The sequence below is a fragment of the Pseudonaja textilis genome, chromosome 1 (assembly GCF_049901715.1).
Source record: "Pseudonaja textilis isolate UNSWEBS1 chromosome 1, rPseTex1.2, whole genome shotgun sequence".
Classification (NCBI taxonomy): Eukaryota; Metazoa; Chordata; class Lepidosauria; order Squamata; family Elapidae; genus Pseudonaja; species Pseudonaja textilis.
This window is the reverse complement of record NC_141990.1, coordinates 146,593,556-146,609,151: the sequence shown is the minus strand read 5'-3', so window position 1 is coordinate 146,609,151 and position 15,596 is coordinate 146,593,556. Positions and strand designations below refer to the sequence as shown.

The window sequence follows — 15,596 nt, the reverse complement described above, 5'->3', positions numbered from 1 at the left end:
AGCCATACTACTGCGTGGTAACTGCATTCCAAGATTTCAGAGTTATTTTTCCTAGGGCAGGTGATGTTGGGCCTTTTAATGCTGCTCGGAACGACTTTGAGAAGAAAAAAAAAATACTCTGGCTACCTGACGCCAGAAAGAAAAAAAACAAACTTTTATCATGGCAGGAGAAAAATGTATGAAAGAGCTTTGACAATTACACTATAAATCCTGCCAGGATAATCCATATATAGAAATCCATACTCCTAAGTAACCATGGACCCACATCGTTTGTCTTTCAGAGCGAAAGTCTATACGAAAGAGTCTCTGACTTCTGCAAGGCCTTGAAAACCTCTCTTTGATCAAAGTCCATGGAAAGGACTCCTTCTAACCTGCTTCGTGAAGCAGGGTCCCAGGGTCTTTCTCTCTGTGTGTGTGAGTGTGTGTCTAATGATGATGATGACGACTCTGTTGTATTGTTTTATAAAAAATCGTTTCCATGAAACCCTGTTTTAAATCATTTCTGTATATTGTCTTTGAAGAGAAGGATCCGTGTAAGCATTTGATTTCATCTGTGTACTGCTGCAATAATGCAAGGTTTATTTATTTTCTGATTTATAGGAAACTAGGAGCAATTCTGAAGAGTGTACCATTATACCCGACCCCTCAACAGATAAGGCAGCCATCAGATCTGGATTTCTAATAACTCTGATCCCCTTATTTAATCCAGTCCAACAAACTGCATTGCTACCTTCCCTAAATTATAATGCGGAAATGAGCACTATGATAAGAAGTATGAGCTTCGTTTACCTAACAAGTTCTTACGTTCAGCATACTACCGTTCTACTGCTTTCTAGCAAACTGATCGTTGTTGAGTTCTCGGGGGGTGGAGAAGCAGTGAAAAGAGAGAGAGCACCCCCTTTCCTAAAGTCTGGCCAATCCTAGGAACAATGTAGCTTGGAACTTCTGAGGTTGAAGTCATTTGCTTTCCAATAAGGAATAGATGCCGCCAGCCTCAAGTACTCTACTGGACTCCTGCATTTATGCACTGTAAACATTCTCCTGGATGCTTGCATTGCACTGTCATATTTACTTCAATTGCAATCTGTGGAATTGGCTAATTCCTCATATATTGTTAAATCTAAGCCAAACCAGTTTATGGCTTAGTGCAGTATATAAATCGGCACCCTGGCCCAAGGTTAAACCACGCTGAGCCACCAATAAACATCTGCATACATATTAGTCTGGGGATACTGAATTCAATGGATGAATGGAAAGCCCTGGATAAAACCGAATCTCTTTCTCTAAAGAACCATCCCACAGAATAGTGACTATGATCAAGATTGCGACCTTACAAAACTCTCTCCTTTATTTAGCTGGAGGCATCTCTCATGGAGAGTCCTTTTTTCCTTAATCCTCTAGCATTTTATTGCATGTCATTTCTTCTTTGCCTCAGAGCGTCAATAAAATATTGAGGCTAAATGCTCCATATTAAGAATACTCCACATTAAGCAACATAGTTTAGGATTTATTGGTTTTTGCTGTTTACTTCCATATCTATATTTACACATCAGTTATTTATAACACCTGAAGGTTTCTGCATAGTAAGATGAACATTTCTTGGTGATAATCTTATATAATCATTACACTGCAGTAGGCATTTTTTTCAGTTACAGTACATGCAAAGTGTACAGCCCATAAGCATTTTTTTCTCACACCAGAGCTTTATACTCTTGTGATTTGAGCAGCAACGTTCATAAAACTGTTTGGGTGCCAAAGCGTTTCATAAGCAATACAAAATAAAATTCTCCCAGCTTTAAAATCATAGAATCTTAATCTTGGCTCAGTTTGAAATAGATTTCAAATTGAGATGAGCTGAAGTGGAAATGAGATGACGGGATCGCATGAGCAAGTCCTGAGGGAGTTGTTTTGATTTACCCAAATGGCATTGTTCCTTGGGGAATATCTGAGATTTGAGTAGAGAATCCTACCATTCCTAGAGCTTTCGGAAAACGGGACTGGTAATGGCCATAAACTGAAGGAGCGCTAGTAGAGGAACAGATGAAATTTGACGGAAGCCCCCAGGTAGGAAGAAGGTGGGATTTTTGTCAGTTCCCCCATTTTCCTTGAACTTCTGCTCTCATCCTATTGGGCAAATTCCCCATAAATATTCCATGCAGATTTTCAAGGGATGCTAAACGTAGCAGAAGGAAAAAAAAAATATCAGAATTTTCCTGTGAGCCGTGAAGACCCCACAACAGGAACTCTGTTCCTGGACCCCTTGATCCAAGCCATGGGTTTACATTGTGGATGGAGAACTAATAAGCACGTGTCATGGTACGCCAGTTTCATCAGCCGCAGCTAGCAAGGCAGAGAGAGAAATGGTGAGAACTGTAGTCCAGCTAACGTGGAAATGGAAGGTTCCACATGCTCATTTGTCACTGTCCTCATTCCCCTCACCACCATTGAGGTAAATACATTTTCAGAGCAAAACATACATTTCCATTCTTATCTCGACCACCACATGAATGGAAACAATGCTTGGCCAATGTAAGGGAACATTGCCTGTTGGGTCAGTTCTCCAGAGAAGACGAAGTTAGTTCCCTGTTTCAAGCATTGAGAAATGGCTGTGCTTCCATCCCCTCCCTCCCCCACCCCCCCCCACCCTCCCCTTGCATCCCTCCTCCCATCCCCCACCCCGCCATCTTGTCGGTATACAGTATGTTTCATTGTGGATAAGAGGTCCTGACCTATAGTAGGAAAAAGTCCTTTTGCTTGAGCTGATCTCTTCCTTTGCCAGCTATCCCATATGTTTATACTCCGATCTGTCTCGTGGTATTTGGACTTGGTTGGCTGTCATTTTGAGATGGATGTGATAAACACCAAGGGTTACCACAATCACCAAGCCCAAGATCAAGCCCAATATGAGAGGAAGGGTTTCTTCTAATTGTTCTCTTTGATCCACGGGACATTTATGTTCTGCAGCACAGAGAAAAGAGAAGAATGAGGAGAGACGGAGAAAAGCGTTATTTTCGCATACAGGTATTTCTCCCTCAAGACAAAGGATTACTTTAATTTTCCCTCAGAAGACTTCATGACAATTTTCAGGCGCCTCACCAACATACACATACCCTCTCAACTATTCGGAGACGTAGATTAAGCTGAATAGAAGAAAATGGACTGGCTTCGGGTCCCACATGATGTAGAATTTCGATCTAGGTGTTCTCAGTTCTAAGCTAAAATTTAGCCCATTCTGTACAAGTTGTGCTGTATGAAACCGAGGAGTAGGATAATTTTAATGGAATAGAAGCAGGGGTGGGATTCAGCTGGTACGGACCAGTTCTGGCAATCAGTTGGCCCCACCCACGCACCCCTGCCCTAGTCTATCCTTTATTTCCTTGTTTTGAAGCCCAGCTTAATCATGCGGCACAGTGGATTGCCGGCCCTCAGCTGTTTCACTCACCGGGGCTGCAGCAGAAGGCAAGTTTTAGCTGAAAATGGCTGTTTTGAAAATGCTGTGCACGTGCACGCACTCACCAAACTGGTTGTTACACCGGTTGAATCCCACCACTGAACACAAGCCCCCTATGCCCATTGGGTGTGATAAAATACGCAGGTGAAAGAGTGGAGGAAAATGTCGGTAACAGCACACACAGCTTCCCAGGGAGGAGGCAGAACCTCCCAGAGTAGGACTCAAGACAATAGTCTGCACAGTCCTGAACTGGAAGGAAAGGGAAGGGGGAAAAACATTTAAAGTGGCCTGACCTTAGAATTTCCCAGGGCGTATCTGTTAGAAGTTTGTAGCTTTATTCTGGCAAGATTCTGTCTATTAGATGTAAGCAAATATAGGACTGTATTTGATTGGACTTCACTATGTCATCTTAGGCCTAACAATTAGGAATCCAAAGCAAGCAACCCAAATCAGTGTTCCTCAATCATTAGGTCACTAAGTCTTGCCCTATCTACATTCTTTCCTACTGCTCAAGCTGATGGGTCATTGCTTATTACCATATGTGCCAATGACCACCGGCACAAGGATAGCTGCTGCCGGTGCTGTTAACACAGCCCTAGCAATAAAGCGGTTCTGATGGAGATGGAAGAATATTAATGCCCGTAACAACAACTCTCTCTGTGACTTTATTATTAGTAACGTTTATATTTTGATTAATTTATTATTATTATTATTCATCGCACAGTCAGCCAGATGTTCAGACTGGGTTTGGCATTTTTGTTTACTTACCGAATCCTTACCAAGGACCTGGGATAGGCTATTGTTGTTGTCATCGTCCTTTTTAATCATACATCCCCTAGAGCAGGGGTCCCCAACCACCGGGCCCCAGACCGGTACCGGTCCATGGAACATTTTCTACCGGGCTGCCGGTATTGTTATCTTGTTTCGATAAGGAAGTGCTTCTGGGTGAGCTTTTCCGGTTGGAAAGCGGCATTCGGGTCCTGAAGGAATCCTCGCGCCTTAGTTTCATCGAAGGGGGGGCAGTTTCGAACGAAACTAAGGCACGAGGATTCTTTCAGCACCCAAGGCAAGGCGAGCCAAGCGACCATCCCGAAACTGTCCCGAAGCCCATCGACAAAGGTACAAAGGAGGCATTGAAGGTGGCAGGGAGAAGCGGGGGACGGCTGGCTGGCCGGTCGCTCGGCTCGCCTTGCCTTGTCATGCGTGCTGATGCCGGTACCGGGCCGCAGATCATTTTGTGATGCCAGTACTGGGCCATGGCACAAAAAAGGTTGGGGGCCACTGCCCTAGAGTCACAAATTTGTGAGATGGTAGGTATATAGATGTAATTTATAAATATATATAATGTAGAAATAAATAGGTCCCTATGAGAATAAAAGGGATTGGGTCTCTTTGACAGAACTCTCTTATCCCTTTACCTGCCAATTGTTTGAAAATGCCTAAACTCAGCAAAGGGCATAGCTGCTGACTTTGATAGGATTCAGCCCATCTCATTATTATCCCCTTTCCCAACACTGGATTCTTGAAGTTTAAAGTATCAGAATGAGCCTTGAATCCATTCCCTTGAATTGCTCAAAAATCTACACCTCATTCCAAAAATTACTGAAACACGCATGGGGCTGCCTGCTCTTGAAGAGCATTCAAGGAAACATCAGCTGACGCAGGATGCGGTTGCGTGGACAGTTACGCATGCAGCTAGGAGGGTGCACATTAGTCGTTTCTTCTGCGAGCTGCATTGACTGCCTTTTTGCTTTCAGGAGCAATTCAAGGTTCCAGTTTTGATCTTTGGCCTATATGGCATGGGCAAAGGTTATTTGAGGGAAATACCTCTTCCCAATTAATTTATATCCCACCAGGTCAGCTAGGAGAGGTATGCTGAGGGTCCCACCTCCAGCGAGATGCATCTTGCAAGATCCAATGATGTGCCTTTTGTGCTATGGTCCCAGTCCTCTGGAACATTATTCACCCCAAGCTGAGGTTAACCTCATCTCTGTTAATCTGGAAGGCATTTAAAACATGTTTTTTTTTCCACCAGCCTGGGAGATCCCAGGGAGTCTACAATATGTAAACAAATAAAAGCTATGCAACCTTTCAGTGTGAGGGATTGCAGGAAGCAGAGAAAACAGCCCTATTTGTTGACGAAACATGTTCACACAAGAAATAATGGCCGTACTTGAGAATAAGAAAAGAGGAAAACCCTCAGCATGAGGAGAGCACTTGGGAAAGAAGTCAATTTTAAAACCTTCAGGTCGGGAAGCCATTTGGAGGAACAGTACAGCTTCCAGACAGTATCTTGTCTTTCCTGTCATTTTTGGCTTTGCTGTGGTAAAAGTTATAATCTGACCTGCTGAAATCCTATTCACCCACCCACCCCTGTTGGCTTTGACTCAGCTTGCAATTTTCAAATAGCCAGAAAGGGAAAAAGCCCGGCGGGACAGCTGTAAAAGTCTACGGTCATTTAAAATGCTTGCCTGAGAAATAAAAATAAAACATACAGATAAATCCAGCCCTGCAACTCAGTCAAACACACCACTGATTGTTAAATAGAAGAGAACCACATTTTTTTCCTCAAAGTTGTGTTTTTGGACAGTTGTGGCCCAGCAATCAAGAAACTTTAGAGGTAGCAGGCCTTTTTGCCCAAAGCTCAGGGCCAGTCCTACCACTAGGCAGTGTGAGGCAATTGCCACAGGGCAGTTGCTAAAAACTGCTGGTAAAGAAGACAGAGCTGGGTGCCACCTAAGCTGTTAAAATAACCTGCTGTTTTCAAGTACCGCTGTGGTACTTTGCAGTCTTGATGGAAGATTCAGAAAAAGAGAGAAAACTTTACCCCTAGATAAAAATATATTGCACCATGGCCATGAAAGCTACCTGCTTAAAATGCATACTTTACTCAAATTAGAATATCAACACACTAAACATCCCTCAAATCTTTCCAAAATTCACACTTTTCTTCAGGCTATTTTTTTAATGTAAGAAGACATGCTACAACACTCTTGAATTTCTGGGATTACAAAATGGAAACAAAGGATACACTTTCTGAATAATTTGACACGTCAGCTAAAATAGCCAAGCTACATATCCCGAGGTGCTATTCTTGTATTAAAAACTATAATGATAATGCTTTTGAGTTGGATCGATAAGCAATAGAGAATTTGCCCAGGGGACATGAAAGCATATGTGGAAATTTCAATTAGGAGTCAGTCCACTATACAAACCAAAGCTGCACATGCGTCTATTTTACAGACTGAGAACTACATAAAGTTCATTATATGAAATCGCGATTGAACTGAACTAATGTCAAGAATTTAAAATGAGAGCAACAACTAAGCAAAAGGTGGGCAGCAATTCCCAATGTTGAAGGAAAAGGAAAAGGAAAGAAGGAAAGGAAAGGAAAGGAAAGGAAAGGAAAGGAAAGGAAAGGAAAGGAAAGGAAAGGAAAGGAAAGGAAAGGAGAAAGGGAAAGCCATTTTAAAAAATCACATTTTTTCCTGTTAACCTTTATCATAAATTGATGCACGTTTAGCGCAGTCCTCCACCATTATTTGAAGAAGCATCAGGCTGTCATATAAAATGGATACAAACAATGGGAAAAGATGGACTAAGGTGGGGGATGAACATGGATTTTAATTATTAATCAGGGAAAGCAATTATAGCATAACCAACCTGAGGCCTTGGACCAAACAGTTGATTATGATGCCAAAGTTCTGATTTCTGCAGTAATAATGAATACTGAAGACAATTAATCCAAAGAACGAATTTCTTCAAACTCAGATTAGCAAGATTAATGTGGAAAAACAATAATAACAGAAATTACAGCAAGTGCATTTTGCTTTCATATAGGAATTGTTATCTTGGCTAATCAAGAGTCAGATTTTTGATTCCTTCACACACTGATTTGATGCAAGAGAGAAGAGGCCTTCCTTTTTTGAGAAGGCATGCCAGCCTGAACCTGATATTATTTACAAAATGGTTACTAGCCTCCTTACTAGCTCAATGACTTTAACTTGCCCTCCTGTTGCTAGTCACCTGCATTTTCCAGTTCCAGATTTTCTACTTCTTTTATGATCAGCTTCTGTTCCCTTCACACAAACTATTCCTTTTTCATTCTTTCCGTGTTCCCACTGCTATGTCCCTGTTTACCTTCCTTAAATCTCAACTTTGCCTTCTGAGTAATGCAAAAATCCATACTAGAGAATATTACAAACATTAAACCACCAGGACAGCTACTGTCTATGTGGAATTTCATAAACCTCACCAATAGATGTTTGAAATCAGAAAAAAAGGTGGAAAGACCAAGCAAGTTAGATTTTACTAATACGAATGATTCATAAACCCTGGATAGTATATAAGATGTAATGGGACAACAAATCCCTACTCAATGCTTCTGCTTATCTACTAAAAAGCATACACAATAGACTCAAAATATACAAACTATGTTTTTATATACAATGCATTATTTAGGAATTTATATATCCCTTGACAGAAGATTAGATAGGCTAATTATTATTAGACATGGTAGAATCATAGTTCTGAAGAAACCTATCACTTCAATTGTCAAGATAAATCTCCATCTCCTTCGGCATTCCACCATTGAACAGATTCTAAGGTTTCAATGAAATCTGCATTCCTGACATTTCTCATTCTGAAAATGTCTATTTTATAGAGTGTCAGGCTCTTCTTATTCAGAAGGAAAGTATTTCTAGACAGCTATCATTGGAAGTAAAACAAAGGCAAAAACAGGCAGGATTGTTAGCTTCATGCATTGGATTTAGAATAGCAAGAAACTTGCTTGACTATTTGGATATTTAGCCTAATCTACCAGAGATTTTCTTACAACTTCAGATCCTTAAGCACACTGGATTTATAACATCCATGCACTTACACCTACACACGTCAGATATTTAATAAATCCTCTATGGTTTGCCAAAACATCCTTGAGCCAGAGGAATATATAAAATATGCATTATATAAAAGAGACAAGGGAAATTTTCACTTTAAGAACATAAACATTTTGCCCAGAATAATGATGGATATACCTACTGAGAAATAAAATCTCCCGCTACCAGTAAGCAAAATGCCCCCCGCAAAAAACAAACCTTGAAAGAAGGCATTGTGGAATGCCACTGGAGATAGTTTGCTCTTCATTTGCTGTCATGTTTCTTTGGGTCTGTTCATACTGCTCACATTTTCCCCCTCTCTATAATAGCTGCAAGCCTCTGCCCCATGCTTTCTTTCAAGGCAAAGCCTTGCTGACATCACTAATCTTACATCAAATTTCCCAGTGAGTGCACTAGACACATTTATTTTTTTAAAATTAAAAGAAGGAGCGTTCCCCACCGAAGAAAGTCTTCCTCTATCATACGAAATCCTGCTCTTTATCCACCCCACCCTTCCACAATAACTGCTTGCTTCCTCAGTCAAGAGAGTCTCCATTGACTTTGCAAATCGCATCTATAAATTGCCCAACATCCAGAGGTCCCTTACCTTCACTGAAAACAAAATCAGAGCTGATGTCAAAGGGCTGGAGGCGGACCTCTGACAGCAAGAGAACGACTGATTTTTGGTGGTCACCGGAGCTTAAGGCGATTGTCTGCTGAGCTTGACATTCATAAGACTTCCCAGCTGGGGTGACTAAAGCAGAGAGGTGACGTGTTGTGACCGTGTGTTTCCCCGCTGTCAAGAGGAAAATATTATTATTGGATGACGATCATACTTTTCTAGACCAAATGGCTATTTAATTCAGCATTCTGTGACCAACTACATTTAATATATTTTATAAATATCTTCTCCACATTGTGTATTAATTAGTAGGAATATGTGTGTGTGTGCATGTGTATGTTTGTTAACAATAACATCAATATTAAAAAGAAAAAGACTTCAGAAAATGTCTAAAGAACAGAACAAGAAATTGATCAAATTGATCAAAAAATCCATTGTGGACAATGAAGATCAACACTGTAAATATGCATTTTGTATATATTTATGTTTTTAGTCTTTTTTCATTTTTTCATTTTGTGTGTATACACACACACACACACACACACACACATATATATATATACATACATACATTCATTCATACACACATACACACATACATTTATAATATAAATATGAAAAGTCTATTTTTACAAGTCAGATAAAGACTGACATTAAGAATTTGTCCAGTCTTCTGTGTTTTCAGGAAAGAAAAATAGTTTTCTAATACATTTAGAGATTTTAATAAGTGCTCCTACAAATTAGGCTGTCATTCTAATAGACAGACATTGGAAGGAACTGAATAGCAAGAGAGAGAACTGAACAATATGCAGATGAACAGACACATGTTCTCTCATACATGTCAGGAAACATTCATGCTATTGTACATGATTAGAAGCCTAGAACCTTAATTTCTGTTTTCATGACGTTCCTCCAGTCCTTGTATTTAGAACTACATAGCCCAATGTGGATGACAATCCTTAAATGCATAAGCAAAAGATGCTTTATTTCCCATTAGGATCTTAAAATGATGCTCACAGTTCAACACGTAATGGCTTATGCTGATGATGGCAGCTACGATAATCCCACAAGGAATAGCAAGTCCTAACTAGAAATTCAGCATTACCAGCAGTGCTATTATTAGCTTTCTATGACTAGATCCAGCTTGAAAAAAAACACACACCACCCTTATGCAGATAACATTCCCAGGGAATCACGCTCCACCATTCATGTAGAGTCACATGTAACCCCTTCAGAGCAGTATCACAAATGGGTCCTGAGTGGCTGGATGATGCAAAGTATTGCTAATGGGACAGAATTAGACCTAAAAAAAAAAAAGACCAGATGCCAGGTCCTATTGGAATGACCTCTGGACATTGCAGATCACAACTCACAATTCATCAGATGTTTATGCTTGTGGGGATGAATGGAATTCTAGAATGATTCATCAGAAAGGGAAACATTTGTGAAGGTCTGTATTGTCCCTGTATTGTACCCTCTCACAAAAACTACCAACCTTCCAAATTATAGGGAAAAACGGACCGAGTGGATAAATAAGCGTAATGCAAACATTTAAAACTGAAAATGGGGAGTAAATTTTTGAAATATAAACAACCTGCATGGTGATGAAAAGAAATGTGAAAATCTTCATAAATAAAGTTAGAATCAGAAAGAGTAAAACAGAATATCCTGTTTTTGTTAAAAAGGACTGCACCTGTACAACCAGTTGTTAAGAGTAAACACAATTCATTCAACACAATTTACTTCGGAATACAAATGTAAACAATGAATGGCTTTAAAAAATCCTGATTTTTGTTGCATGTCTGGTCCGGCTAAGCTACACATTCACATATAATGGCCCATACGACTGCATTATTATGTGTGAAAGAGATGGTGTATTTCAAGCCACTTGGAAAAGATACCATAATATTTTTATACATTATTTTAATGTAAAATAGACTTTTCTTCCTAAATAATACTTAGAAATAGACAAAGATGGAATGATCCAAATTGCTCAGGAACAAATAAAATACAGATGGGTATGCCTTGCGCATGCTTCAATGCAGCAACAGGGAGGGAGGGGGAGGGGTTACCCTAGAACATTCTGCACTGCAGAGGTGCCCACTGAGTGACAAACAGGCATCAAGAGGAAGCCCATAAGATAGAAACACAAAAATTGCAATGGAAACACTGATCATTAAAAGAAAGCCACCCAAATGGATAGAAAGTGGGCATATTTTAGAGCACAGTAATTGCATTTGAGATGGGAAGCATCTACTAACCTGTTCTCTATGTTGAATTTTGACTCTCCCCTCCCCCCCAAAAGAAATACCAACTCCAAAGGCAACCATGAAATAAAACCAAGTTCTTCTAATTGCAATTCAGGGATTATATGAAACTCCCTTCTATAGCTGTCCAAACCCAACACTGTACTAAAAAGTGCTGGGCCCAAGATTAGAGTACAGAATTCTTCCTTCATTACAAATGGGTTTACAGTAAAATAATCAGAAATGATTAATGATTAATAATCAGAGATGCCATCCCCTAACAAGCACTGTAACTTACATCATTTGGGCAAAGAGGGGTGGGCTTTGTTTTTTATATATACTTTAGCTAAATAATCCTTGCCCAGGGATTATTATTTTTTAAAAATATTGTTTGGGTCCTGATTTATTTGCTTCCTAATGATTAGAAATGAAAAAGGTACAGTCCTTTTGATCTCCTAAGAAATGAGTGATTTTATTCTTTTACAATTTCTGGGGTTTTTTCTTCAATAGAAAAGGGGTTTTCTAATATTTTGTATCGATTTAATTGTTTGCTTCCATCTTAATATGTCAAAGGCATCGAAGTCTGCCGTAACGCTGTTTTGATATGAACTATAACTCCCATCTGCTTCATTTTAACCTGAGCAGAACTTCCTACCGGTAGTACGGGAGCTTTTTTTTTGCTCGGGATCCAGCCTGATCGTCTGGCGAAGCATCCGTTTGCTCCAAAAGCACACAAATCCGCACCTGGCCTGGAGGGGGGCGTATAGTAGGGTTGCTTTCTCGGTTGACGGTCAGGGTGGCCCTTCTTTTTCCCCCGCTCTTGGAAAAACTCAAGGCCCTCCGCAGCTTCTCAAAACCGGCCGGCAGCTTCGGAAAAGCCCAAAGGCCAAGCCGGGCCCCGCTTCAAGGCGGGATCATTGCCCTCAGCTCGGCCAAGAAGAGAATCCAGGTCCGAGTCGGCTGACCCTGATAGAGAAGGGGGATCTGGGGTGAAGGAGGAGGAGGAGGAGAAGCCGTCGGGGAAACGCGGGCCGCCGCTTTATCCGCACTGCGGGCCGAGGAGGGGAGGCGGCACCGGCCTCAGGCCCGAGCCTTTTGGAGGGAAACGTGGGCGGGGGGGAATAAACGAGGGGGGAACCGGCTGGAAATGATTCAGGCTCCCTCCCGCCGCAGCAGCGCTTGCAGAGAGACTTCTAGGCTGGCAAGCAAGGAGGCCAAAGTCGCTCGTGAATGGCACGGCCTCTCTCGGTCTCCTTTGCCCACCTCTGCCTCCCCACGGCCCTCGGATGGAAACGAGACCTCTAGACAGCCACCCCTGCCAGCAACTACCTCTTAACCCTTCTCTCCCCACCCCTAAAGCCGCCGGCCAGACAGACCCCCCCTCGGGCCTGGGCCTGGGCCGCGCCGCACTTACGGTTCACGGCGCCTTTGAAGTAGGTGCTCTCGCGGCTGTCGTAAACGAACTGGACTTTGCTCAGTTTCCACCAGGCCTCGGAGCCGGCACTCTTGTTGCGAGTCTCCTGTCGAGCGAAGGGAAGAAGAAGGGGAATATGGGAGGGGAGCAGAGAGAGAGAGAGAGAGAGAGAAAAGACCCAAAGTCGAGGCAGGCCAAAGGAAGCCTCGTTGCCCGGTCGGAACTGGGCAAGCGGACAATTTATTTGCCCGCGCTCGCAGCTTTCTGTGCTCGGCCGCCCTCCCGGGAGATTCCTCGGGGCAGAAGGAAGGAGGTTGACTTGGTCCGTCGGCGCCTTTAGAGACAGCGTACGGTCGGGAAATTATTATTATTATCACCATTATTAGTAGTAGTATTAGTGTTGTTGTTATTGTTAATCTACGACAAATTAGCGTGGGGGGGGGGGGCTCTCTTCATTTTATTTCTCTCTCCTACTATCACTTCCCCCTCCCTTTCCCGCCTCGGGCTGATTCCTTCACTTTTGGTTTTTCCTCGGGTCCTGCGAGGTGATTCTGCCTTCTTCACCCACCCACCTCCTTCGCCCGCATCCCCTTCCCCGGTATTTTCCCCCTCTAGCCGGGGCTCTCCTCCGAGGCGGATCTTCCCACCGGGTACCTTGAGAAAATAAAGGCTGAGGGTGTAAGCTTTGTTGAGCCACGAAATGTGGAGCTCGGATTCGTTGCTGCTGCATTTGCCACGCTCCTCGGCTCCGCGGGAAAGCGAGATGTAGGCTTGCTCGGTGATCGTCTGAATGCGCGCCACAACACAACACAACACAACACACACGGGGGCGTTAGGTCCCGAACTCCCCAAACACTTCCACAAAGCGCATCGGGGGAGAAAAGATACGAGGTTTCACCACCACCACCCCTTCCTTCCTTCCTCCATCTCCCGCTGCCCAGTGTAATAGATCATAAGAACATAAACCTGGCTAGCTTCAGTTCCCCACAATGGCTTAGATGGAAACGTAACCTTATTTACTGTACCGCCTGAAATGTAATAATAATTACTCATAATAGACCAACGCTACCCCCCCCCCCTTCCCCGCACCTCCGCGCCCCAGGGAATCGAGTAATAATTATATATTGTCATTCCCTTTCCCCTCCTTCCGATATGAAAAAGAAAAAAAGATTGAAATAAACTTTGTGCAGTTTCACACACACACACAAAAAAAGGTCTTTTCTGCAGCGAAAAGAGACCAGGAGCGGGGGCAGGATAGACAACTCCGCAAACTATATGGACATGGAGGGCTGGCGATGCTTTAGCAGTTCCTCCATGTGAGTGACAGAGAGGGGGAGAAAGCGAAGTTGCATTGCCTTAGCAACGTGCCGCTTTTCAAAAGGCTGCGATTATATTTAAGATTTATTCCAATCCTCCTCTCTTCTGTTTCTGGGGGCGCGCGCGCATGCACAAACACACACGCGCGCACGCGCGCGCGCCTAAGTCACGGATGATCCCCCCAAATGTTGAAATCCACCCTCCTCGCGCTTTTAACAGACGATATTCAAATGAAAAGAGGAGAATCTCACGTCCACAAAATTGCTGGCCCAGATCTCGTAGGGGACGACTAATTTGGCAGCAAATTCCGCCATGAGGCAGGTTGTCCCGTTTTCCCGAACTACAAAAATAGCCTTTTCGGGATTTGGAGATAAGCCCGAAAGGTTTTCCACTTCTTGTTCTGCCAGCCCACCAGCTAGTGCATCTGTTATTGGGAGGGAAAAAGAAAGAAAGAAAGGGAAAGAGAAGCAAGAGGATTCAGATGTAGGTTGCTGAAAAGTGGGGTTTCACTCTACCGATAGCTTTTCCCTGCTCTGGGCACGAAGTTAAATCAGTTAGAATTTGGCCAGAGAACTCCAGCGATCTACCTTCCCCAGGGCGATGCGGACTAGAGGAGGGAAGCTATTCAGTTGCATCTATTTTTCTTACACCCGGGACACATAAAGCGATCTTTTCTGGCTATCTTCCGCTCCCCTTTCCTCAAAATCGAGTGGCAAAAGGGCCAATAGGCGGGGATATTTTCGGGATCGGCTAGGATGAGAGGCGAGCTCTTGCTAAAGGCGGGAAAGCATGCATACTCACGGAAAAGCAAAAGCAGGCCCTGCAGTCGCGGGATGGCTCCCGGGGTTTCCCACCTTTTCCGCTCCATGCTTCCCAAGTCGAGCCCCGCAAGGAAGAAGAAGAAGAAGAAAAAAACCGGGAAGCCGCGTGGATGGGCTCCCCTCGCCCGCTCCCGCTGCTGCAGCGTCGCTGCGTGGAGGCGACTGCGCCTCGCGGTGGACTTTTCCAAGCTCCGAGTAGTGAGTGGTGGGGAGGCGGGAGCTGTCCGAGGTACTGAACTCCAGCGCGGTCCCTGAACGTTCCCCAGCTGGTTCCGGAGTGAGAGCTGTCCAGGGCTTTACCGTCCCACAGCTCGTGACTTACCGCAACTCGCGCAACAGAAAGTGGAACTTCAAAGGGCCAATGCCAGAGATGGCTGGTAAAGCATCTGCTTCGGATTAAGACCTCTGCCAGTCTTGTGCCTTTGCTTCCCTTCCACATCCACTCCCCCAAGATCATTGTCTTCACCAGGCAGCTCCAATTGTCTTGAAGAAATCCAACTACGCATTCCTTCTCCCTCCATCCTTCTTCCAGAGGACGCCTCTTTTATTGACTTCACAAGATAGCGAAGTTCAAGATATTCCCTCACGATTCCGTTAAAGATAATGTCCCTCTTCCTATCCGCACACACACACACACACACACACACACACACACAAAGCCCATTAAAATGCTGCTTGCAGATGTTTCAGGGGTAGTCCAGATTTTGAAGCTGTGTACCTGAAACATAACCTTATAACGTGCTTATGAAATTCTCCAGTAATGCAGAAAATTTATATGAGTGAGAGACAAGGAAGAAACTGAAAGATCAGCAAAGGTGCACACAAAGGAAAATAATGTGTAGAGGGGG

At 43.2% G+C, this 15,596-nt stretch overlaps 1 protein-coding gene across 2 annotated transcripts; it reads right to left on the bottom strand.

Moving 5' to 3' along the window:
- Nucleotides 1-1,486: 1,486 nt before the first annotated feature.
- LAMP5 (lysosome associated membrane protein 5) lies at nt 1,487-15,354 on the bottom strand. 2 transcript variants are annotated; one of them, XR_015740600.1, is made up of 7 exons: nt 14,729-15,354; nt 14,179-14,351; nt 13,265-13,396; nt 12,611-12,716; nt 8,936-9,124; nt 2,730-2,958; nt 1,487-2,340 (listed from the first exon to the last, which is right to left on the bottom strand). XR_015740600.1 is itself a non-coding variant. In XM_087919092.1 (6 exons), the coding sequence occupies exons 1-6, from the start codon at nt 14,793-14,795 to the stop codon at nt 2,780-2,782; spliced, it is 846 nt and encodes a 281-aa protein (XP_087775218.1). In that variant the 5' UTR covers nt 14,796-15,353; the 3' UTR covers nt 1,487-2,779. The 2 variants fall into 2 exon arrangements, 1 of the variants encoding a protein (XP_087775218.1); XM_087919092.1 differs by having other exon boundaries at nt 1,487-2,958; nt 14,729-15,353.
- Nucleotides 15,355-15,596: the final 242 nt, after the last annotated feature.

What these genes read in the sequence shown, in the direction of transcription:
- LAMP5 (XM_087919092.1), bottom strand. Translation starts at nt 14,795, where the DNA reads ATGGAGCGGAAAAGGTGGGAAACCCCGGGAGCCATCCCGCGACTGCAG. An exon ending in GGGCCTGCTTTTGCTTTTCC is followed by an intron (nt 14,352 to 14,728) that starts GTGAGTATGCAT and finishes TCCCAATAACAG; the next exon opens with ATGCACTAGCTGGTGGGCTG. An exon ending in TGATTTTGTTTTCAGTGAAG is followed by an intron (nt 2,959 to 8,935) that starts GTAAGGGACCTC and finishes TCTGTGCTGCAG; the next exon opens with AACATAAATGTCCCGTGGAT.